General features: G+C 47.9%; 2 protein-coding genes across 2 annotated transcripts in view; both read left to right on the top strand.

Annotated features, from left to right (window-relative positions):
- The window catches only part of WNT11 (Wnt family member 11), a 530,657-nt gene that overhangs the window by 219,419 nt on the left and 285,048 nt on the right, over positions 1–26,190 (top strand). The window lies entirely within an intron of this gene.
- The window catches only part of LOC139316837 (retinal guanylyl cyclase 2-like), a 37,577-nt gene continuing 22,430 nt past the window's right edge, over positions 11,044–26,190 (top strand). Inside the window, exons 1-5 of the mRNA XM_070943679.1 lie at positions 11,044–11,653; positions 15,063–15,364; positions 17,739–18,105; positions 19,930–20,014; positions 23,680–23,776. Of these exons, the coding sequence (XP_070799780.1) occupies positions 11,044–11,653; positions 15,063–15,364; positions 17,739–18,105; positions 19,930–20,014; positions 23,680–23,776 (1,461 nt within the window). The remainder of the gene's footprint in view (positions 11,654–15,062; positions 15,365–17,738; positions 18,106–19,929; positions 20,015–23,679; positions 23,777–26,190) is intronic.

Here is a 26,190-nt window from a genome sequence, read left to right as displayed (position 1 = left end):
GCGCTGGCCAGCTGATTTTTGGGCCTTTTGGGCCCACTGGAAGTCTGGAAACGGGCCGTTTCTGGCCTCCAGAAGGCCTCCGGGGAAGTGGGGAAGGCTGTTTTCGTCCTCCCCCAGGCTCCTAGGAAGCCTCTGGAGCCTGGGGAGGGCAAAAAATGGGCCTACCGGGCCCACCGTGCCATTGTGTGCCAAAAGCGGGATCGTACAGGGCAGGGCACATTGAATTATGGGTGTGGACACATGCGCGCTTGACCCCCCCATGCTTCCCCCCCCCTTTTGGCACACGACAGCAAAAAGGTTAGCCATCACTGCCCTATAACAAACCTAACAAATGATTATCCAGTTTCTTTTTAAAAGCTTCCAGTGATGGAGCACTCACAACTTCTGGTGGCAAGCTGTTCCACTGGTTAATGAACTAATAAAAGAGAATATTTGTAGCTCAGGGTTGACATGAGGACTGCTTGCTGCTCTCTGAACTTGCTTGTTGTTTCTCTTTTTTTTATTTGATTTATATGCCACCCTTCTCCGGAGCCTCAGGGCGGCTTACAATGCGTTAAGCCGCCCTTACAATGCGTCTTCCTTCCTTGTAGTCTCTTTCCCCTTCCTTCCCTCCTTCCCTCCCTCCCTCCTTCCTTCCTTCCTTCCTTCCTTCCTTCCTTCCTTCCTTCCTTCCTTCCTTCCTTCCTTGTAGTCTCTTTCCCTTCCTTCCTTCCCTCCTTCCCTCCCTCCCTACTTCCTTCCTTCCTTCCTTTTTTTTTTTTTTTAAAAAAATTTGATTTATATGCCGCCCTTCTCCGGAGACTCAGGGCGGCTTACAATGCGCTAAGCAATAGCCTTCATACTTTTGTATATTTTATACAAAGTCAGCTTATTGCCCCCACAATCTGGGTCTTCATTTAACCTACCTTTGAAAGGATGGAAGGCTGAGTCGACCTTGAGCCTGGTGAGATTCGAACCTGCAGTAATTGCAGACAGCAGGTGTTAATAACAGTGCTTTAGTCCACTGTCCTACAGGCTCTTTCCTAGGTTGCTTCTCTCCTTACTTAGTTTCCATCCTTTGCTTCTTCTCCTGCCTTTTGGAAAATAAGTTGAGCCTCTCTTCTTTGTGGCAACCGCTCAAATATTGGAAGGCTGCTATCATGTCCCCCCAGTCCTTCTTTTCATTAGACATACCCAGTTCCTGCAACCGTTCTTCATACGTTTTAGTTCCTAATCCTCTTTGTTGACTACACCAGGCGTGTCAAACTCAAGGCTGTATTCGGCCCATGGGATACTTAGATCTGGCCCCCAGGGCCAACCCGGAAATAGCAAAGGACCGCCCCCCCCAGTGCCTCTGCTAGTAAAAATGGGGCATGTGGGGGCTGCACGAGGCTCCCCTGTGCCCCATTTTCAGCCTGGATGACCTCCTGCATCACCCTACTGGCCAAAATGGGGCAGGAGATGGCATGGGGGGGTATATGCACCCCCATTTTGGCCAGCAGGGTATTGCAGGAGGCCATCCAGGCCGAAAATGGGGACACGCGGTCCCCCCACTGCCCCCCCCGTGCCCCATTTTGGCCGACAGAGTGCTGCAGGAGGCGTCTGTCTCCCCTCCTCGGCTAGCCTGGGGAGGAGAACTACAATGCCCTTGAAGAAATCCAGTTTGACACCCCTGGACTAAGGAAAAGGTAAAGGTTCCCCTCGCACATATGTGCTAGCTGTTCCCGACTCTAGGGGGTGGTTCTCATCTCCGTTTCAAAGCCGAAGAGACAGCGCTGTCCGAAGACGTCTCTGTGGTCATGTGGCCGGCATGACTCAACGCCAAAGGCGCACGGAACGCTGTGACCTTCCCACCAAAGGTGGTCCCTATTTTTCCACTTGCATTTTTTACCTGCTTTCGAACTGCTAGGTTGGCAGAAGCTGGGACAAGTCACGGGAGCTCACCCCCGTTACGCAGCACCGGGGATTCGAACCGCCAAACTGCCGATCTTTTCGATCGACAAGCTCAACGTCTTAGCCACTGAGCCACCATGTCCCCTGTACAATAGACCCCCTGGACTAGACATATACCCAATTCCTGCGACCGTTCTTCATACGTTTTAGCCTCCCGCTCCCTTCTCTCTTTGATTCGACTTCTCTCGCCGCGGCAGAAGAATTGAGGGACGTAGTAGATAGACATTTTCACGAAAAGATCTCCAACAGGCTCCTGTTTTCCTTTCCCTGTATTTTTGCAGACTCCGATCGGACCGTCGTTAAGCGAAACGGGCTTCTTTTGCTTTTTGGAAAGGACACAAATGGGGATCGTAGGACCCTGAGGAGGCTGCAAGCAGCGGATGAGAAAAAGAGAAGATAAGAGAAACATGCCCCGTCCATTAAGTAAATATGAGATCGCCTGCTTCCCCCTCCTCTTCTCCTCTGTTTCACAACTCTAAAGTGCAAACACTCCATGAAATAATTCCCACTAAAATTAAAGTACTTTCCCGCTGGGCTTGTCTGTTGATAAGAATGCCATTATCTTCTTTGTAAAAAAAATAAAAAAAAATTAAGCCAAAATATTATTCTAGGGACGGAGCGCCCTCTGGTGGCCTCAATCGGAAGTAAAATAGGGCAGAGAAAGGATTCACAGTACAGATGGACCAACTATTCGTTTAGTGACCATTTGAAATTACGACGGCACTGGGAAAAAAAAGACTCATGGCTGTTTCATCACACTTAACGACCCTTGCTTGCGTGCCCGCAGCCACACGTTTACCATTTGCAACCTTCCCAGCCGATTTCTGACAAGCAAGTCAATGGGGAAAGCCGGATTGGATTAATGACCACATGGCAAAAGGTCGTAAAATGGAGCACGACTCACTTAGTAACTGACTCGCTTAGCAGTGGAATTTTAGGCTCAATCGTGGTCGGAGACTACCTATAAAGATTTCTTTTTTTTTAAAAAAAAACAACTCTATGTCTGTAAAGGTATAATACTTAACGAAGAATATATTAAAAAAAAAAAGAATTTATGGATTGACCCATGGACAGCAATTCTCAGGGCAAAGAACTATGAATTAGTACGGAAGCATTTTTTTTTAAATTTGATTTATATGCCGCTTTTCTCCGGAGACTCAGGGCGACTAACAATGCGCTAAGTAATAGCCTTCATCCTTTTGTATATTTATACAAAGTCAGCTTATTGCCCCCACAAACTGGGTCCTCAATTTACCTACCTTAGAAAGGATGGAAGGCTGAGTCAACCTTGAGCCTTGGCGAGATTCGAACCTGCAGTAATTGCAGGCAGCTGGTCTTAATAACCAGCTTAATAACAGGGTGCCTTAGACCACTGTACTACCAAGGCTCTTCATTTAAGGAATGAACCAAAGACTGTCTGTTCAATCCTTTTTTTGCCTACAGGTGCCGGTTGCGAGAGGTTGAAAATTGAAGTTGTATACATGATTTTCAGACTCTATTCGGGATTTTGGACATGCCCTGAAGTTAAACATCTCAAACGTCGAACTTCATGATTTCCTGGTGGTCTCCTGCCCTTTCCTTACAGCTGGGTAATACTGTACCCTACGGTCAAAGCATTGACCTTCCTTGTTAGAAGGTTGCAGAAGGGGATCCCATGATCCTAGGCCAGTGGTGGCGAACTTATGGCACGCGTGCCAGAGGTGGCACTCAAGAGCCCTCTCTATGGGCATCTTAGGGCATCGTTGCCTTAGCCCATCGCATTTCTCCCACAGGGGGGGAGAGAGAGAGAGAGGGAGGGAAAGAGAGAGAGGTGGAGAAAGAGAGAAATGATATTACAAAAGCATAAAAGTGCATTTAACACGTTTTTCTTAGAACAATTAGCTGAACTTTACCTTGTTTATCATTATTTTAGGTAGTAAAACCTCTGTCAGGTTTCGATGTCATCTCAAATAAATTGCACTCCCAAACAATTAATCTTTGCTGAAATATTCCATTTATTGAGTACGACAGATCTGGCCCCGACTTCGTCGTAGCCGATACTAACCCTCTGACCCCCAAACCCTTCCCTTTCCGTTCCCCAATCCTCATCTTCTCATTGGCCATCTTCCAAGTCAGTCTCCCCAGCTTCTGACCTCAACTCACAGGAATGTCCCCCCTCCCATCCCATCTCCTAGGGGATATTATCTACAGAGAAAATAAGTAGGTGAAAAGTCAAGCCTCGTCTCCTCCTTTTTATGGCAGCATCAGAATGCTGACATCCTCATTATTCAGGTTAAATTGCCGTGTTGGCACTTTGCGATAAATAAGTGGGTTTTGGGTTGTAGTTTGTGTTAGGAAATGGTTATTTGTCTAACTAGTTGGTCAGGCAATATATAAACCAACAATGTATGTTTGCAGTCAGAAAGGTATTATATTGCTTTAAGACTGTATTGCATCATCCTGTATCCTGATTGGCTAAACTCTGTAGCCAATGTACTTAAGGGAAGTCAGGATCATGGATTGTGTGGATACTACACCATTTTATCTGCTTATTTGCTGTAACTCTGTACCTGATCTCTCTGCATAATCACTGTTTGATCATAGCTACATGTTGCTTTCTACTATTTATTGAATGTTTTGATATTGAACTTGTTCCTGTTTTGAAACGCAAGAAGAACTGTTTTATTGTGTATGACGACAACTGGTAAGAAGACTTTGTACTTGAAATATCCCTGGATTGATCTTTTAACTCTCGTCTTATCTGTGTATGACTTGGATTGTCTTTGGACTTTGCTTTACTTATTTCTAAAAGTAAAAGACTACAACAACTCAGTGTGTTTGTATGTTGACTGTGATTGTTCACAACCACTCCCAGTCGCTTTTCATGCGTTTACTCAAAGGGTACTCTGCTCAATAACTCACAACATCGGTTATGAGCCAAGAATATCCTTAACAGTTTGGGCACTCGGTCTCTAAAAGGTTCGCTATCACTGTCCTAGGCAGCGGTGGGATTCAAATAATTTAACAACCGGTTCTCTGTCCTAATGACTGGGTGGGCGTGGCCAGGGTGGGAGTGGTCAAGGGTGTGTGACAGGCAGCACTCAGCCTCCTGTACCCCTCTGGGAGCAAAAACGGGCCATGGGGGGATGCGCCACCCACCCACTCACCCCTGCCTCGCTTTGGGCCTAGTAAGCCTCACTGCACTTACCTGGGAGCCAAAATGGGCCGTGTGGGGACTCCTGGAAGGAGAGTGGCGGGAAGAGGAGGGCCGGGGAGGGGCCAACCAGCAATTTAACCAGCGGTTCGCCCAAACCGGCCTGAACCGGTTGAATCCCACCACTTATCCTAGTGTTGGAAGAAAAATCCAGGTCCAGTTACAAGCCGGGAATAAAATGGAGGCTGCTTAAGAAAGAAAGGTCCGTTTATGGATGAGCAGAACCACCAACAGCATGTGGTTCTGGGGCAGCTGACCAAATGGAGTTGAGAGTGGGTGGGTTTTTATACCTTCTTAATTCCTATGGGGTCATGTAGGGGTCATGAGTGGCTCTATAGGCAAAAGGGGAAATGCAAATCCTAGGTGTTTGCCTGAGCTAATCTTGTCAATCTTTGGCTTGCCTAATTGTATCGCTTATCTGGAGTATCAGTCTGGCCCAGTCTTTCTGAATGGATTACCAAATCTGCATTTCTAAAAAGCTGGCCTCCTCAGTTTTCAAGGGTAGCCCCATGTAGAACGCGTTGCAATAATGTCCCATCTCCCATCTCCCCCCTGTCCCATCTCCCCCCTCACCAGCTGGCCCACGGCGGCAACTACAATGCTGATCCAGCCCTTCGAAGAAATCTAGTTTGACTCCCCTGCTTTAGGGGGGTCCCAAAAACCAATTTGCTAACTGTCCAGCTGGTTAGCATTTCTGCTAATGAGTCCCTCTACAGCACATGCCAAACACGTAAGAAAATGCAAACTTTTATAAAATATTCCCCTTGGCTCTGATTTTGCCGGTTTCTCCGCTGCTCAGCAATTTCTTCCGGAGTTTGATCACGGTGGTTGATCAAAGCAGGAACAAGCCTTGGCTTGTTCTTTCGCTCGCAAATTAATGCCTTAGTCAAGTTCGTCCCTTTGTCGTTTGCAAAGACCCACTGTCCAACAGACGGCAAAATTAAAAAGCAAAACTTAAAAAGTATCTGAATGGTACTTTCACATCTGCTTTCTCATCTTTCTAAACCCTGCCTAGAAATTATGGTTTTATTTAATGTTTCCCAGGCAGAGATGGTATATGAAGCCCATGCAGATGTTTTAAGGTAGACCAGGGGTATCAAACTCAATGCTCGTGGGCCGGATCTGTCCCGTGATGTGGTTGGGCCAGGGGTGAAATGCTCCCGGTTCGGACTGGATCACCCAATCCGGTAGCGATGGCGGCGGGTGGTTCGAAGAACCGGTAGCAAAAATCCCTGCCCCCCCCATGCCCAGCTGAGCCGCGCAATCATCAGAGGCTTTTTTTTTACTTTTAAAAGCATTTTTTCTACAACCTCTTCGGCCGAAAAAATGCTTTTAAAAGTTAAAAAAAAAAGCCTCTGATGATCGCACGGCTCAGCTGGGATCATCAAAGGCTTTTAAAAGAAAAAAAAAACCTTTTTTTTTCTTTTAAATGCCTCTGATGATCCAAGCTGAGTTGCCTGATCGTCAGAGGCATTTAAAAGAAAAAAAAAGTCTCTGCCGATCAGGCAACTCAGCTGGGATCGTCAGAGCCTTTTGAAAGCATTTTTTTACAACCTCTTCGCCGAAGAGGTTGTAGAAAAAATGCTTTTAAAACTAAAAAAAATAAAATAAATGGCCACGCCCACCCAGTCACATTAACCCCCCCCCCACCAAGCCACGCCCACAGAACCGGTAGTAACAAATTTTAGATTTCACCACTGGATCCGGCCCATGCGGCTGTCCTGGAAATGAAAAGGGGCCAGCGCACATTACTTCGGCCCATCCCATCCCGGTGGGCGTCCATATGTGCAGGAGGCGGTGGGCACATGCGTGCACAGGTTTAGCCCATGCCATCTTGGCAGGCACCCGTGCACACATAGGAGTGGTGGGCTTACACACCCACCCAGAGACCGGGCCCACCCCATCCCGGCCTGCGCGCGTGCGTCCGCCTCCTCCTGTGTGCACGCATGCCTGCTGGGATGGCGTGGGCTGGGCCTGTGCTCACGCGTGTGCCCACCTCCTCCTGCGCACATGCACACCAGGGGTGAAATGTAAAATTTGTTACTACCGGTTCTGTGGGCGTGGCTTGGTGGTGGTGGGGTAATGTGACTGGGTGGGCATGGCCAACTTTTTTTTCTTTTTAAACTTTTCAAAGCATTTTTTCTAATGCTTTGAAAAGCCTCTCTGCCAATCAGGCAACTCAGCTGGGATCGTCAGAGACTTTTCAAAGCATTTTTTTTTCCTACAACCTCTTCGGCCGAAGAGGTTGCAGAAAAAAAATGCTTTGAAAAGCCTCTGACGATCCCAGCTGAGCCGCACGATCATCAGAGGCTCTTTTTTTTTTTTACTTTTAAAAGCATTTTTTCGTCGGAAGAGGTTGTAGAAAAAATGCTTTTAAAAATAATTTAAAAAAGCCTCTGATGATTGCGCGGCTCAGCTGGACATGGGGGATGGGCAGGGATTTTTGCTACCGGTTCTCTGAACCACCCGCCGCCATCGCTACCAGATCGGGCGATGCGGTCCGAACCGGGAACATTTCACCCCTGATGCACGCCCACCAGGATGGGATGGGATGGGCTGAAGCAACGCAGGCCGGCTGCTTTCCATATCCAGGACAATCGTGTAGGCCAGATCTGACCACATAGCGGGCCAAATCCGGCCCACGGGCCTTGAGTTAGACACCCACGCATGCGCACAGGAGGAGGCGGATGCACATAGGCACGCCGGGATGGCGTGGGCCAGGCGAAGCGACACGTGTGCCCGCCTCCTCCTGCGCACATGCGCACCCGCCAGGATGGGATGAGCCGGGCCGAAGCGACGCGGGCCAGCCCCTTACCGTTTCCAAGATGGCCGCACAAACCAGATTCGACCACATCGGGCCTTGAGTTTGACACCCCTGCTGTAGAGGTTACCAACCAACTCACAGGATTGTTGTTATGAGGAAGACAGAGGAGGGGCAGAGGTGGTATTCAACCGGTTCGGACCGATTCAGGCGAAGCGGTAGTGGCGACCTGCGCCCCCCCCTCGCCCGGGCGCAATCCCGTCCTATATCGCTGTGTTTTTGATTCCTCACACATGTGTGAACAGTGTGCGCGAGCGAAATGCCGTGTTGCTTGACATCACACGCATGTGTGGATGCCATGCGCATGCCAATTGGCGTGTTTTGTGACTCCACATGCATGCATGCACGGATGGCACGTGCTCACATTTCCGGTGCTGGGCGAACTAGTTGCTACAATATGTGAAGCCCACTTCTGAGGAGGAAGATTTATTATTTATTTATTTTATTTTGTCGCATTTCTATGCCGCCCAACTCCCAAGGGACTCTATTGAATAGGTTCATCACCATGGGTTGTTTGTAAAAATAATAAAAAGTCAGGATACAAATCAATAAATAAACCGCATCAAGCTGTCTACCCTCCTGTGTCCTTTTTTTTAGAAGTGGGATAAAAACTGAAAAAAAACGAGGGGGACTACACAAAACTCCTGCATCCCATAATATTACAGTTAAGATAATACATGCTTTTCCAATGAAGCATGAATCGTAAATCTCAAGGGGAAAATCTCCTTGGTGCCGAATCCTCCATCTACTTCATATCTCCAATCACCGTTGGGGGGGAAAGTGCCAGCTTTTCAGAGAGAGAGAGAGAGAGAGAGTGAGGTGACTTGTAAAGTCATTTTTTTCCAGAATTATTTTCTTTCAGTTATTTTCTTTAAAAAACAAAAACGAGGACGCCCATCAAACAGACGCACTCTGAACGTTGTGGGTTTTTCTGCATCGTGGTATCCCTAACTTTGGACAATTCCACTCAAGAATTTGGTAAGTGGATTTCTGCCCCCACCTGAATAGCTTTTCCGAGTTTGGCTTTGGAAAGAGAGAATCAACTATTTCATTATTATTATTATTATCTTTATTCATTAAATATGAAACTCAAGTCAACTGAATATTCAAAAATGCATCACAAATACCATGGACTGGTGCTAATGGTTGATATGGGTTGCTGCCAGCGTCCTAGGGATCCACCAAGTACCTTGTTGGTTTTTTATTTTTATTTTTATTTTTATTATTATTTTTTAAAAAATCCAAATCGTTGTAAACGCCTCACTTGACTTGAGAAAGCTGCTTGATTTCAAGCAATATTTGGAAGTCGAGGCATCCTTATCTTGGCCGCTTGCTAGAGAGACCATTTGAAATGTTAAAGGCTTTGATATATTTGAGGAAAAATTACTTTCCTTTCTGCAAATCTCTTCCATCCATCCAGACAATATCCGTAAAAAAAACGGGTTAGAAACTGGTAGAACAGCAATGGGTCACTCCCAGTGTTTTATAGCGAGAGAATGAGAGAGAGAGAGAGAGATGAGAGAGAAAGAGAATGAGAGAGAGAGATGAGAGACAGAATGAGAGAGATAATGAGAGAGAGAGAATGAGAGAGAGATGAGAGAGAGAGAATGAGAGAGAGAGATGAGAGAGACAGATGAGAGAGAAAGATGAGAGGAAAAGATGAGAGAGAGAATGAGAGAGAGAGATGAGAGAGAGAGCGAATGAGAGAGAGAAAATGAGAGAGAGATGAGAGAGTGTATGAGAGAGATAATGAGAGAGAGAGATAGAGAGAGAGAGAATGAGAGAGAGAGATGAGAGAGCGAGCGAATGAGAGAGAGAAAATGAGAGAGAGATGAGAGAGTATGAGAGAGAGATAATGAGAGAGAGAGATAGAGAGAGATGAGAGGGAAAGATGAGAGAGAGAATGAGAGAGAGAGATGAGAGAGAGAGAATGAGAGAGAGAGAATGAGAGAGAGAGATGAGAGAGCGAGCGAATGAGAGAGAGAAAATGAGAGAGAGATGAGAGAGAGTATGAGAGAGAGATAATGAGAGAGAGAGAGATAGAGAGAGATGAGAGGGAAAGATGAGAGAGAGAATGAGAGAGATGAGAGAGAGAGATGAGAGAGAAAGATGAGAGGAAAAGATGAGAGAGAGAGAATGAGAGAGAGAGATGAGAGAGAGAGCGAATGAGAGAGAGAAAATGAGAGAGAGATGAGAGAGTGTATGAGAGAGAGATAATGAGAGAGAGAGATAGAGAGAGATGAGAGGGAAAGATGAGAGAGAGAATGAGAGAGAGAGAATGAGAGAGAGAGAGAGAGAGAGAGAATGAGAGAGAGAATGTGTGAATGTGTGTATGTTTGTGAGGTAGTCTCTCTAGGTAGTCCTCAACGTACGACCACAATTGTGCCCCAAATTTCTTTCTATCCATCTATCGATCGATCGATCAATGTAGATAGATAGGTAGGTGGGTAGGTAGGTAGGTAGGTAGGTAGGTAGGTAGATAGATAGATAGATAGATAGATAGATAGATAGATAGATAGATAGATAGATCACATGATCATGGGGATACTGCAAAGGTCGTAACTGTGAAAAATGGTCATAACTCACTTTTTTCTGTGCCATTGTAACTTTGTAACACTAAATGAACTGTTATAAGTCTAGGACTAGCCAAAGCAATAGCCCTAAGACTTATATACCACTTCACAGTGCTTTCCAGCCCCCTCTAAGCGGTTTACAGAGTCAGCCTCTTGCCCCCAACAATCTGGGTCCTCATTTGACCCACCTTGGAAAGGATAGAAGGCTGAGTCAACTCTGAGCCTGGTGGGATTCGAACTGCCAAACTGCTGGCAGTCGGCAGAAGTAGCCTGCAGTACTGCATTCTAACCACTGTGCCACCACGGCTCTTGTACTTACAACTGACTCATCTGACGCAAATCTCTCAGTCCCGTCTTTTAACCTCTTCTCTCCTTCAACAGGATGGCCATCCTTACCGATGGATGTCTTGGCCTCCCGAGCTGGGGATGCAATGGCCGATAAGCTTGTCTTCTCCTCGTATGTCAGATGGCCCTCTTGGATCTTCTTGAACCTTCACAGAGGTTCACATCTTCACATCTTAGGGATGGTCCTGACACTTTCTCCAGCCTGTTGCCCAGCCCTTAAAATCGGTCTGGTGGGACCTTGGTCCTTTGACTCCTACTTCTCCAACGCCCTGCCTGAAGTTGCCGCTCAACTAGCTATGGAGAGGATCAAGAAGGATCCTTCCCTCGCCGCGGTCCATCCGCTGGATTATGTATTGTTTGAGGAAGATCTCCAGACTTGGAAAGCAATGGCTAGATTCCTTGACTCCTCCAAGAATCGGTCAGCATTCATAGGACCGCTGAATCCTAGCTATTGTGAGGCTGCCTCGTTTCTAGTCCAAGTTTGGAACAAACCCATGTTATCCTGGGCCTGTCTAAATGACGACCTGGATAAGCCAATTAACCAACCGAGGTTTATCAGAACTTTGCCTTCTGCGGCTTCTGTCCTCCTCACTGTGTTGAGATATTTCAACTGGGCTCATGTCGGCATCATCTCTTCCAAGGGGGACCTTTGGATGGACACAGCCCAGAAGCTGGCTAGCGTTCTCAGAGGCCACGGGCTACCTGTGGTTCTTGTTACATCCACGGGGACAGAAACAGAAAAAGTAGAAGAGGCTTGGACCAAGATAGAAGCTGCTGGAAACATCAAAGGTAATGTGGAGCTGGCAGTGCTCTGTCCCCGTCTCACACACGCACACAAACAGTCAGCCAGGAGTTAAATAAAACTTGCAGACAATAAATTCCTTCGATAACAGGATTGGCAGCAGCCCAGTAGCTGCTTGCCAAGAACTTTACTCACAGAGGGAGGTGTTCCTCCTCCGTCAGATAAACCAAAACAAATACACAAAGCCACAGAATTGTCAAGTCCAGTCCGTATTAAATCCAAGGCAGGCAGATAACGTAGTTTCAGAGATACAATGCGACTCGCTAGTTGTTTACTTTTGTCCGTCACAGAGCCTGAATGGCCACCACACCCCCTTTTATCCCCTGTGGGGTGTGGTCCAGTGACTCAGCTTAATCTCTGGCACGCCTCCTTTTCTGCTGCGTGCGCCTGTCTCTCCGACGCTGGCGTGGATCCAGCCAAGACTTATCTCCGTCACTGTCCAACTGCGACTGTTCGGAGATACCTGGCTCTTGGCCAATCTCTTCTCCTTTGGGAGACACCTGAGGCATTGCCAGAGAGGAGGGTCCTGGAGAGGGAGGCCTGGCCAACTCCTCTCCTTCACCTTCGGAGTCTTCTCCCTCCAATAAGACGGGCTTGGGGGTCGGAGTCACAACAGGCAGCAGAGTTGGACAGTGAAGAGGCTGGAGAGGAACTTGGGCCAGTCCTGGGGGCTGGAGAAAGCTCGGACGAGGGCTCTGTGTCGGAGGCAGAGAGGGAGATAGACAGCAGCGAGGCAGAGAAACAGCTGGAGCCCGTTCCCCGTGTGCGCATGCACAGAGCTGCCAGCCAACAAGAACAATTAAGAAATCAGGGTCGACTCGGGAGTAAGACCACACCTTGGAGATAATTGGCCCCTCCCATAGGACATATAAGAGGGGCGAACGGGACGTGGGCTTTTGCAGGAAGCAATTAGTTCATTTGGTCGATTCAAGATTGGAAAGTTCTGTTCGTGAACTCTAATAGAATCTGTGCCAAGTTTGGCCTTGCCCTGCATTTGGAAATTGGTTCTCTGGCAGCGTTCCAAGAGATACAGTGGGTGTTGATCAACGTTCCTCTGAAAGACTGTTTGCCAAAGCCTTGTTGACTGTGAATGACCATAATTCACAGTCGTTTAAATAAAAGAGGTTTGGCTGTAATTAAGTCTTTGCTTCGGGCTTTCTAAGGAAGCCGAGGTCAGAAAAAGGTAAGCGGGGAAGTGATTCGGATGGAAAGCTAGCAAAATGGAGATTGATCAGATCCCAACCTACATCTCAACGTCTTGGAAAACCTTTCAAGATTCCATGGAAGCATCTATTTGGAGCTCAGGGTGGTCTCTGGGTTGTTTGCTTGCAGACGTTTAATTACCCAACTAGGCAACATCATCAGTGCTAGAAGGGAATGGGGGTTTGCTCTCTGCTTATATACTGATGGCTTGCCCTGTCAGTGTTGGTGGAGATGATTTTGGTGGTCCCTTGATTAGGCTGTGGTTTACTGTTGGGTTGCTTGTCTGAGTTGGTGGTTCTTTGATTGAGGAAATGTCTACTCCTCAATTGTTGGTCTAATATTTTCCTTCCTTCCTTCCTTCCTTCCTTCCTTCCTTCCTTCCTTCCTTCCTTCCTTCCTCCCTCCCTCCCTCCCTCCCTCCCCCCTCCTGTTTCCATCCTCCCCCTCCTATTTCCAACCTCTCTCCCTCCCTCCTTCCCACCTTTCTTTCTTTCTTTCTTTCTTTCTTTCTTTCTTTCTTTCTTTCTTTCTTCTTCTTCTCCTTTCTTTCTTTCTTCCTTCCTTCCTTCCTTCCTTCCTTCCTTCCTTCCTTCCTTCCCTTAAACCCACTTAACAACTGTCTCACTTAGCAACAGAAATTTGGGGCCCAATTGTGATCGTACGTCGAGGACTGTGTGTAACAAGTTCAAGTCTCCACTGAGCTTTCAACTTTAATTGTGGGATGGATGCAGTGGTGGGATTCAGCTGTGGCAGTTTGGGCAAACTGGTAGTTTAAATTGCTGGCTGGCCACTCCCCTCCCCACCCCGCCCCTTCCAGGAGTCCCTATGCGCCCTCCCCGCAGTCCGTTTTCGCTCCCAGGAGGCACAGAGAGGCCTACTATGCCCAAAACAGGACACGAGGGGGGTACAGCGTGCCCCCCCCCGCGGCCCATTTTTGCTCCCAGGAGGCTGCAGGGAGGCCTACTAGGCCCAAAATGGGATACAGGGGGGCGGCGGTGCATTTTTGCTCCCAGGAGGCTGCAGGGAGGCCTACTAGGCCCAAAATGGGACAAAGGGGAGCGGCGGTGCATTTTTGCTCCCAGGGGGGTGCAGGAGGCCGAGTGCTGCCTGTCTCACCCCCTGGCCACACCCACCATGGCCACACCCACCCATCTGGTCATTAGGGCAGAGAACCCGTTGTTAAATTATTTGAATCCCACCACTGTACCAGAGGTGGGTTTCAGCAGGTTCTGACCAGTTCTGGAGAACCGGTAGCAGAAATTTTGAGTAGTTCAGAGAACCGGTAGTAAAAATTATGACTGGCCCCGCCCCCATCTATTCTCTGCCTCCCGAGTTCCAGCTGATCGAGAGGAAATGGGGATTTTGCAGTAACCTTCCCCTGGATTGGGGAGGGAATGGAGATTTTGCATTATCCTTCTCATCAAGTGGGATGGGAATGGAGATTTTGCAGTATCCTTCCCCTGGAGTGGGGTGGGAATGGAGATTTTGCAGTATCCTTCCCCTGGAGTGGGGTGGGAATGGAGATTTTATAGTATCCTTCCCGTGCCATGCCCACCAAGCAGGGTGGATTTGATTTAAATCGAGTTGATTTAAATCACAATTTAAATCATGATTTAAATCACTAGTAAAAAGGCTTGATTTAAATCAGCTCGATTTAAATCATAATTTTTAAAGAGCAACTGTCATCTCTGCTACTCCTTTGACCCGCTGTTGACTCACCGATAGTCCCAGTGTTGCAGAATATACAGCCTCCTGCTACATAACTAAGCTCCATTTCATGCGGAATAAACTAAATTGTTTATGTATCTTAAATAGAAAACTATCTTATGATAGATTTTTACCCCAAAAGTTTTTTATTAAAATAAATTCGATAAAAATAAAAAAAAATCCGATTTAAATCAAAAAAATCCGATTTTTTTTGATTTTTTTAAAAAAAATCATTGATTTTTATCCACCCTGCCACCAAGCCACACCCACCAAGCCATGCCACGCCCACCAACCTCCACACACAGAACCGGTAGTAAAAAAACTTGAAACCCACCACGGCACTGGATGGATGTTCATCCTATTGCAGGGAGTTGGACTTAGAAGACCTCCAAGGTCCCTTCCAACTCTTGCTATTAATTCTGTTTTTCTTTCCCTTCCTCTCCTGTGTAAACAGAAAGCTTTAACCCCTTCCTTTCCTCCCCTCAGTCCTTCTCCTCTGCATGGCGTCTGCTCTCATCGGAGGCGAAGACCAGGCAACTTTTCTAAGCAAAGCCCAGGAACTCGGACTGGCTGACGGCAGATACGTCTTTGTGCCCTACGATACTCTCTTCTACAGCCTCCCCTACGGAAACCATTCCTATTTCCTTCTGGAAAACGATGGAGCCTTCCGGAAGACTTATGACGCGGTGCTGACAATTACCTTGCAGTCTGGAGAACGGACTTTCTACCAAGCTTTCCAAGCAGCCAAAGAAAAAGGCGAAATAAAAGCGGATTTGGAACCAGAACAGGTCAGTCTCATCTACAGGTAGTCCCCGACTTATGACCACAACTGAACCCCAAAATTTCTGCTGCTAAGTGAGACACTTGTTAAGTGAGTTCAGACCCATTTTACAAACTTTCTTGCCACAGTCGTTAAGTGAATCCCTGCAGTGGTTAAGTTTGTAACACGGTTGTTAAGTGAATCTACCTTCCCCATTGATTTTGCTTGTCAGAAGGTCGCAAAAGGAGATCACATGAGCTCGGGACACTGCAACCGTCATAAATATGAGTCAGTTGGCAAGTGTCTGAATTTTGATCACGTGACCACGGGAATGCTGCTATGGTCATAAATGTGAAAAATTTATTTATTTATTTATTTATTTATTTATTTATTTATTTATTAAATTTTTATACCGCCCCCCTCTCCCGAAGGACTCGGGGCGGTGAACAGCCAAAATTAAAAACACACAATACAAATATTAAAATATATTAAAACGAAATTAAATTATCTTTGGCTTCTCCAATTTAAAACCCCTTGCCCATAAAATTCCCCAATTAAAATGGTCATAAGTCCTTTTATTCAGTGCTGTCAGAAGTTGAAACGGTCTCTAAATGAACGGCTGTAAATCAAGGACTACCTGTTCCTTGAAGTCCTTCATTCTGTGTGCAGCCGTAATGTATTCGCGAGAATGCCATAGTCCGACTGAATTTTCAACCTGGCTGCCTTCACACAATACAATTAACCTGATTATAGAAATTATGCCTTTTCTGGATTCGCACGATTGCTCCAGGCAAAATCTAGCCAATCTCGATGGATCAGTACCGTAGTCCAAGCAATATTCCTTCATACCCACCCACTGAAATTAAGCAAGGGTAAAATTAATCTGTTGGTCTTTCTACCATGATTTTTTTCATTAGGCCAATTGATAGATATACAATTGCTATACAACCAATTTCGTTGTATACATGATGTACAATGACAATAAAGGCTAATATTATTATTATCATCATCATCGCCATCATCATCATCATCTCTTTTATTCATTAAACATGAAATTCAGTCAACTGAACATTTAAAAATGCATCACAAATACCAATGACTGGTGCTAATGGTTGATACAGGTTGCTGCCAATATCCTAGGTATCAACCAAGTACCTGCTTAAAATATATGTGTCAGACTTCGATGCTATCTCAAAATAAATGAATTTCCAAACTGCCAATCTTTAAGGAAATCTTCTCTTTATTCGAGCACAGCAACCGGATCATGACTCGATGCGGACAAGACTGACCTTTTGCCCCCCAATCCCTCCCTTTCCGATCCCCAATTATCTGCTTCTCATTGGCTATCTTCCAAGTCACTCTCCTGACTTCTTGTCTCGTCATTTCACAGGAATGTTCCCCCCCTCTTCATTTCCACGGAGACCGGGCTTCAAAGGGATTTAGCAGGCAAAAGTTCAGGGCTTATCTCCCTTCCTATATCAGCGCTGAGGTGCTGACAATATGATATTCCGAGTAGCGCAGTTTTTTGCAGTTCTGCTGGTGTTATTGCAGGAAGCAATCACCAGGAGACAGTGAGTTCTAATTCTGCTTTGGCATGAAAGCCAACTGGGTGACTTTGGCCCAATCACCAGGAAGTTGTGAGTTCTAGTCCCACCTTAGGCAGGAAAGTTAGTTGGATGAATTTGGACCAATCACCAGGAGACAGTGAGTTCTAGTTCTGCTTTGGCATGAAAGCCAACTGGATGACTTTGGCCCAATCACCAGGAAGTTGTGAGTTCTAGTCCCACCTTAGGCAGGAAAGTTAGTTGGATGAATTTGGACCAATCACCAGGAGACAGTGAGTTCTAGTTCTGCTTTGGCATGAAAGCCGGCTGGGTGACTTTGGCCCAATCACCAGGAAGCTGTGAGTTCTAGTCCCACCTTAGGCAGGAAAGTTAGTTGGATGAATTTGGACCAATCACCAGGAGACAGTGAGTTCTAGTTCTGCTTTGGCATGAAAGCCAACTGGGTGACTTTGGCCCAATCACCAGGAAGCTGTGAGTTCTAGTCCCACCTTAGGCAGGAAAGTTAGTTGGGTGCCTTTTGGCAAATCACCAAGAGAGGGTGAGTCCTAGTCCTGCCTTTGGCAGGAAAGCTGGCTGGGTGACTTTGGGCCAATCACCAGGAGATGGTGAGTTCTAGTCCCACTTTGGCCATGAACCCCAGCTGGGGTTCTTTGGCCTGTGGCTCTCTCTCTCAGCCTGACCCACCTCACAGGGTTGTTGCTGCGAGGAAAACAGGAGGAGGAAGGTGGGCTGGTATTTTCCACCTTGAGTCATTTGTACAAATAATAAAGGCGGGATATAGACAAATGAAATAAAAACCTAAAAACCTATTTTTTTCCGTATTGTGTTCTTCTGCAGGTCACTCCACTTTTTGGGACAATCTACGATGCCATTTACCTGCTCGCCAAAGTCCTAGCCAAGGTTGCCCGGCTTCAAACTTCTGAACTCTTGGGAACAACTTTGATTCATCATGTCAGAAATTTGGACTTTGCCGGCTTCAGCCACAGGATTCAAGTCGACAGCAAAGGAAGGCCGCTGGCCAGATACGTGATTCTGGACACGGATGGCAAAGAAAGTCACCTGTACCCCACTTACCTGCTGGAGGCATCTTTGGGCATGATGCAGCCCTTGGGGAGGGCAATCCATTTCCCTGGGGGGAGATCGCCCCCAGTTGACTCGGCCTGCTGGTTTGAACCCGACGTCCTCTGCGAAAGAGATGACGCCTGTTAGTATCACATCATGGAAAGAACAAACCATTTGCACAATGATTACACTGCCAATATTGCCAAGAGCTTTCCCTAGCTCATTTTCCTGCTTAGGGACCATCATTCCCTATTTCCTGGAGTTCTGGGAATTGTCACTTCCATATAATTGGATATTCTCCTTCAATGGAACAATGGTTTGTAACAGTGATGGCAAACTTTGTTGGCACCGAGTGCCCAAACGTGTGTGCATGTGGGTGCGCCGGAGTGCCGGAAACCCAAAAACCAGCTGGCCGGTTCACATGTACACGCATTTTTGGAAAAACTGCCTCTTTTTTTGGCCGTTTTTCGGGCTGTTTTCAGGCTGTTTTTCCAAAAACGCGTGTGCATGTGCGCTGGTCAGCTGGTCTTCGGGTTTCCGGCGCTCCGGGCAAAGACCCAGCTGGCTGGCGCGCATGTGCGTGCTGGAAACCAGAAAAGCAGCTGGCGACGGTGCATGTGCCCACAGAGAGGGGTCTGTGTGCCACCTTTGGCACTCATACCATAGGTCCGTGATGGCTAACCTTTTTGCCATCGCATGCTAGAAAGAGGGGGGGGCGGGGGAGGTTCGTGCACGTGCCCACACCCATAATTCTATGCGGCCCGCCCTGCGCATGCTCGCACGACCCCCCTTCCCCCCCCCACTCCTGGCATGCGATGGCCCAGTAGACCCGTTTTTCTTTCTCACCTGGCTCCAGATCCTCTCTATGCATCTGGGGAGGGCGAAAACAGCCTTCCCCACCCCACCTTAAAGGCCCTCCGGAGGCCCGAAACGGCCCGTTTTCCAACTTTCGGTTGGACAGGAAGTAACGTTTTTTGCTGTCCCCAGCCTCCAGAGACTCCTAGAGAGAGCTGAGCTGTTGTGCCAGGCGACATAGGTTGTTGTGCCATAGGTTCGCCATCACGGCCATAGGTTCACCATCACGAGTTTATAACATCTTGAAAGGGGGTTATCAACCAACCAACCAACTATGAATGCACTTACTGGAGAGGTCCTTGGTTGTTGGTTTTTTGTTTGCAGATGTTTCATGACCCAAGTAGGTGATGTCATCTGTGATAGAAAGGAGGAGGGTTGTGAAGAGTTGGAAGAGATGGTGGAGGAGGTGGAGGAGGAGGAGGAGGAATAATGTGGGACGGTTGGTGCTTGCTAAGCATTTTTGCTTTCTTGCAGATGTTTCATTACCCAAATAGGTAACATCATCAGTGATAGAAAGGAGGAGGGTTGTGGAGAGGAGGAGGAGGAGGAGGAGGAGGAGGAGGAGGAGGAGGAGGAGGAGGAGGGGGAGGAGGGGGATAGTGGGATCCTTGGTGCTTTCTGAGCTTGGTTGTTTTCTTGCAGACATTTCATTACACAAGTAGGTAACATCATCAGTACTAGAAGAGAGTGGAGTTTGCGGAGAGGAGGAGGACGAGGAGAAGAAAGAGAAGAAGAGGGAGAGAAGGACTATGGGGTTCCTTGATGCTGTCTGAGCTTGGTTGTTTTCTTGCAGATGTTTCATGACCCAAACTAGGTAACATCATCAGTGTTAGAAGGCAGTGGGAGAACATAAAGTGAGAGCACACCTCTCTTCCTCTTCCTCCTCCTCATAAACCCCACTCCCTTCTAGACTGATGATGTTCCTTAGTTGGGTCATGAAATGCCTGCAAGAAAACAAGCAAGCTCAGAAAGCACCAAGGACCCCACATGTCAATCCCCGCGTTACAAATATTCTCCTTTACGAAGGGTTGTAAGTCGACGACTATCTGTCCTCGCACGCCAATCGGTCAATTCTAAACCATCGTTGTTTGATCTCTGTTTGTTTGGCCAGATCCAGGACTGCGGATTGTGATTCTACTACTGTCACCGCCTGTCTTTCTGCTTCTCTTCGGCCTGTACCTGACGTGCCTCATCAGGTCAGCAATTTGTCAATGCCATTGTCACTTTAAATGGTAGGAGTGGTGCGGTGGCCTGGAGGTGGAGCTCTCGCCTCACAATCAGGAGGCTGTGAGTTCGATCCTAGGTAGAGGCAGATATTTCTCTCTCTGGGCACAATGAGAATATATCTGCTGAACAAAACTCCACATTGGTAACAGGAAAGGCATCTGGCCAGTAAAACACTCTGCTAGCTCCATTCAGTTGCCCAGACTCCACCCCACAAGGGATTATGGGGTCATTAAAAGATGATGATGATGATTGTAACTTTGAATGTTCACTAAATGAATGATTGCAAGTCGAAAACTATCTGTATATGCTAGTTACCGTATTTTTCAGAATATACGACGCATCGGAGTATAAGACATGGGGCTACATGGGGCTCCCCCTGAGGAGCACCCGGAGGCTCCAGCTGGTGCAGGATGCGGCCGCGCGGGTGATTATGGGAGCGACGTGGCGCTCCCACGTAACACCTCTCTGCAATGCGCGAGCTGCATTGGCTCCCGGTAGTCTTCCGGGTGCGCTTTAAGGTGTTGGTTCTCATCTTTAAAGCGCTCCATGGCTTAGGGCCAGGGTATTTGCGAGACCGCCTGCTGCTACCGATAACCTCCCACCGGCCAATACGCTCTCACAGAGAGGGCCTCCTCAGGGTGCCGTCGGTCAGGCAATGTCGGCTGGCGGCCCCCAGGGGGAGAGCCTTCTCTGTGGGGGCACCCGCCCTGTGGAATGAGTTGCCTCCTGGAATACGATTGATCCCGGACCTCCATACCTTCCGTAAAGCCCTGAAGACGTTTTTATTCCACCAAGCCGGCCTAGTCTAAATGGTTTTTAATTGGGATTTTAAATTTTATGGATTTGGGGGTTTTAAATTGGGAAGCTAATTATTTAATTCTTTTTTAATTTTCTTAACTTTTGTATTTGTATGTTTTTTAATTTTGGCTGTTCACCGCCCTAAGTCCCTTCTGGGAGAAGGGCGGTATACAAATTAAATTAATAAATAAATAAATAAATAAAGATGCACCTTAGTTTTTGGGGAGGAAAATAGGGGGGGGGGAATCTGCCTACCAGGTATTCATCTGGCTAGTCCTTAGCCTGGTCAGCTTCAGCACATTAGTTCGCTCGCTGGTTTTGAGGTTGGGGCTGGTTGGGCCTAAAAAACAGCTTCTAAAGCACAGCTGATCATCGGAGGGAGCAGCAATTAGAAAAGCAGGCAAAGCACGGAAGATTGCTTAGCTCACATGGGGGCTGAAAAAGTAGGCGAAGCGCAGAAGGGGTAAGAGAAGGCAGCAGCCATTTTGGGCACCGCGTGTCCTGTTTTTAGCCTCCAAACGTGTCGCGTTTACATGTGGCGATCAGCGGCAATGTGCTTTGGCGATCCTCGCAGCCTTGAAGGGCTCTCAAATGGAGCATTTGGAGGCTGAAAACGGGGACGCACGGAGCCGAAAAACACAAGCCATTGTCAGTGGCAATCTCTGCAGCCAGGAAGAGGATGCGCGGAGGCCGAAGGGTGGGGGCCGGTGGGTGGGTGGGGTTACATTCAGAGTATAAGACACACCCAAATTTTCAGCCTCTTTTAGGAAGGAAAAGAGTGCGTCTTATACTCCGAAAAATACGGTATATTTTATAATAATGCCATCAAGCGATTCAAAAGTTAAGATGGGAGACACAGCGGTGTGGTTGAAACTTCGCCTGTTTGCATGGCACCTAAAAAGCAGGCAGAGCTTCGGCTGAGTTTCTGGGGCCGCCATCTTGACTCTTTTGACCTCACCCTGCAGACAGACCCATCTTCACAATGGCACAATCAGTCTCGACCCATCCTCAACCAGGAATCCACTCCAGATTTTGCTCACAGCTGGACCGGAGCATCCTTTATCTCTCTCAGGAGCTTTTTTCTGGGTGGCCCAATTAGCTAATGATTTCAGGAAATAAATTGTGCTAAGTAAAGAAATTTTAAAGGGCAATTATTGCAAAGCCAGATGCTTGGATTCCTCTGACAATTCAAGCCGGGAGAGAGAAATAACTGGCTCCCTGCCTCACCTCTGAAAAATAATATTAATGCAAAGTTATTAACGGAGCCAAAGAAAACTCGCTGCAGCTGGACTCTTTCTATATCTGATACCAGAGATTGTATCTCCTAGTTTTCGTTGGAATAACTCTAAGGCAGGGGTGTCAAACTGGATTTCTTCAAGAGCCGGATCAAAATTGTAGTTCTCCTTTGCGGGCTGGTGTGGGGGAGTGGGGAGATGGGACGGATGCCTGCCAAAGCACTCTGCCAGCCAAAATGGCGCATGGGGCGGCCATGTGCAACCCCCGTGTGCCCCATTTTTGGCCTGGATGGCCTCCTACAGCACTCTGCCGGCCAAAATGGGGCATGGGAGGGCCTTGTGTGGCCCCACGTGCCCAGTGGTGGGATTCAAATAATTTAACAACCGGTTCTCTGCCCTAATGACCGGCTGGGTGGGTGTGGCCATGGTGGGTGTGGCCAGGGGGTGTGACAGGCAGCATTCGGCCTCCTGCACCCCCCGGGAGCAAAAATGGGCCGCGGGGGGGATGTGCTGCCCCCCCACCCTGTTTTGGGCCTAGTAGGCCTCCCTGAAACCTCCTGGGGCTAAAACGGGCCACGAAGGGAGGGGGGGCACGCCGCAGCGCCCGCACCCCGTTTTGGGCCTAGTAGGCCTCTCTGCACTTACCTGGGAGCCAAAATGGGGCACATGGGGACTCCTGGAAGGGGTGGGGCCAGCCAGCAATTTAACTACTGATTCGCCTGAACCGGCCCAAACCGGCTGAATCCCACAACTGCCTGTACCCCATTTTGGCTGACAGAGGCACCACGGGGAGGTCCTTTGCTATTTCCAGGCCGGCCCTGTGGGCCGGATTTAAACACCTGTGGGCCAGATGTGGCCCACAGGCCTTGAGTTTGATACCCCTGCATTGATACCCCTGCGTTTGATACCCCTACGTTGTGCAAACTTAGCAACTAAATCGAAGATGAGTTGCAACCCTGCCTTAGAGTTAGAAGGGGTGTCAATTGGCCAATCTATACAGCTCCTACCTTACAGGAAGTCCCCGACTTACGACCACAATTGAGCCCCAAAAATTTCAGTTGTTAAGTGAGACATTTGTTAAGTGAGTTTTGCCGCATTTTACGACCTTTCCTGCCTCGGTGCTTAAGTGACTCCCCTGCAGTTGATAATTTAGCAACTCGGTTGTTAAGTGAATCTGGCTTCCGCGTTGACTTTGCTGGTCAGAGGGCCACAAAATGGGATCGCTTCACTTTGAGACACAACAACGGTCATAAATACGAACCAATTTTGATCACATGACCATCAGGATGCCGCAACGGTCGTAAGTGTGAAAAACGGTCAAAAGTCGCTTTTTTTCAGTGTCGTAACTTTGAACGGTCACTAACTGAACTATTGTAAATCGAGGACTATCTGTAATTGTTTACTCAAAAGAGTTTTTGGGGTTCCAGAGACCTGTTGGGAGACCTTGGCCAATCACCAGAAGATGGATATATGTCGCGGATATGTTCACCGCCTGGAGTTATTTGTAAAAATAATAAAGGCGGGATCCAAATAAATAAATAAAATAAAAATGCACATTTATATGGCCAAAGACTTAGGCATGTTTTTGATCTCTTTTTCAGAAACAGTAATCCCGACCGTCGGTTCGCGAAAGGGTCGCAGAGGCTGTTTCTGACTTTAGACGATCTAACTTTCGTAAACACCAAAATCAGTAGAATGGTAAATGTCTGTGGAGATTCTCCGTCGTCCAAGTTGTGGTTGTGCCAAAGTGTTTTTGTCCCAAACTGCTTTTTTTCAACAGGCGACTGGACTTCCTGATTTTTCCCTGAAGACGTTTCGCTTCTCATCCAAGAAGCTTCTTCAGCTCTTGAAAGACAAAGGCCACTCTTTCGAAGGCAGCAAAATCCACATTTTGGATGGAGAGGACTGCTGCTTTGAAAGAGGGGTCGAAGAGGCCATGTAGATCAAAATTGAACAGCCCTCTCTCAACAGAGGGGGGGTGGGATACGATATCATCTTTCTCAGTGGTGAAATCCAAATTTTCTTACTACCGGTTCTGTGGGCGTGGCTTGGTGGGCGTGGTGTGGCTTGGTGGGCATGGCAGGGGAGGGATACTGCGAAATCCCCATTCCCACCCCACTCTGGGGCCAGCCAGAGGTGGTATTTGCTGGTTCTCTGAACTACTCAAAATTTCCGCTACCGGTTCTCCAAACTACTCAAAATTTCCGCTACCGGTTCGCCAGAACCTGCTGGATTTCATCCCTGATCTATCTCAAATCTACAACACAGTTCTTTCAATAGCTCCAAGAAGGCTCCACACCAGGGGTGCTATTCAGTTACCTTCGCTACCGGTTCACAAATGTGAGGGACTTTTACACATGCACAGATCATCAAAAATGGGACGTGATGAGGTCACGGGTGGACGGAGCCTCCCGCAGCCACCGCTACCAATTCGTCCGAGCCGGATAGAACCGTCTGAATACCACCACACCCATTTGCACCACTCAGGTGACTCTGAGGACACAGATAAATCTCCAGGTAACCTCAAGGACTCTCTAAAACAGGGGTGTCAAGGCCCGTGGGGTGCTTAAATCTGGCCCACGGGGCTGCCCTGGAAACAGTGAAGCACCGGCCCGGAAAGCCTCTGCCAATCAAAATGGAGCTCGTGAGGGCTGCCCCCCCCCCCCGAGCTCCATTTTCACCGACAGAAGATTGCAGGAGGCTGTCCCAGCTGAAAACGGAACTCGGGAGCCAGTTTTCGCTGGCAGAGACTTCAGGCCAGAGGTAGGATTCATATAATTTACCTACCGGTTCGCCCAGCACTGAAAATGTGAGAGAGTGCATGCACACGGTCTTCCGTGCATGTGATTTTCTCGCACATGCTTGCATGCATGCATGTGGCTTGAAAACGTGGATAAATGGAATAGCATAGCTCTGGGGCGGGTGGACGGGTTTGGGCCCACCCCACCTGCAGATCGCTGTTGTGACCCAGGCCCAAGTAGGTAGTATTAGACGTAAACAGTTCCAAAACAAACAGACTTTATTAAAACAGCTGAGAATTAACTCATTCTCAGCGTAGTCCAAACTAAATTAAAACAAATTCTTCATAACACAAATTCTTCAGTCTAATCACCAACCTTGGTATAATTAGGCAAACTGCCAAAGGCTTCTCTTGGCAAAAGTACAGAAGCAGAAGATGCCGACCAGAGATAAGTGCAACAAGACAAGAACAAGTCTATCAACGTTGTTTTCCGACAAAGAGCCCAAGAGCCGTTGCTGGTCTTTTAAGCCTTATGGGAGGGGCCAATCATCTCCTGGCCTTACTCCTGAGTCGTCCTCTCTGCTTTAGCTGCTCTTGCCTTCTGGCAGCTCTTCTCATACGTGCACTAGGAACAGGCTCCTCCTGTTCCTCTGCCTCTGTACTGTCAGCCTCAGGAGGCTCCGGAGTCCGCCCATCACTCCCCGATGGCCCTGGCCCCATCTCTGCCTCCGATGCAGAGCCCTCATCTGGGCCTTCCACAGACTCCAGGACTGGCCCATGTTCTTCCTCAGCCTCATCGCTGTCCGACTCCACTGCCAGCTCCGCAGGCTGCTGGCGGACCACAACAGTCGCTACAACCGGTTCGCTTGAACCGGTCCGAACCGGCTGAATACCACCTCTGGTTCGGGCCACCACAGGTGCCCCCAAACACAAGTGACATCATGCTGACCACACCCATCCTGGTCACGTTCCCCCCCCCCTGAGGTCAAACACAAGTCCGATGCAGCCGTCAATGAAATCGTGTTCGACACCCCTGCTCTAAAAGAATGCAAATGACCAGCTCTGTCTGCAAGGAGCATCAATCCTTCCATTCCCCACCATCTACTCAGAGCCGAAGAAGCTTCTCGGATGAGAAGCGAAACGTCTTCAGAGAAAAACCAGGAAGTCCAGTTGCCTCTTGAAAAAGCACTTTTGGGACACTAGAATGGTAAGTGATATGGGACCATCGCTCGCTGACACACTAAAGGGGTGTGTGCCCAGGTGTCCAAAAAGTCAAAATGCTGGCTGGTTGCATCAGACATAAGTCCCTTTTTTTCACTGCTGTTGTAACTTCGAACGGCCACTAAATGAATGGTTGCAAGTCAAGGACTGC

Source organism: Pituophis catenifer, unplaced genomic scaffold (genome assembly GCF_029215685.1).
Source record: "Pituophis catenifer annectens isolate HBS135680 unplaced genomic scaffold, rPitCat1.0.hap2 SCAF_4, whole genome shotgun sequence".
Lineage (NCBI taxonomy): Eukaryota > Metazoa > Chordata > Lepidosauria > Squamata > Colubridae > Pituophis > Pituophis catenifer.
The sequence above is the reverse complement of the archived record's forward strand: the minus strand, read 5'-3'. Positions and strand labels throughout refer to the sequence as shown.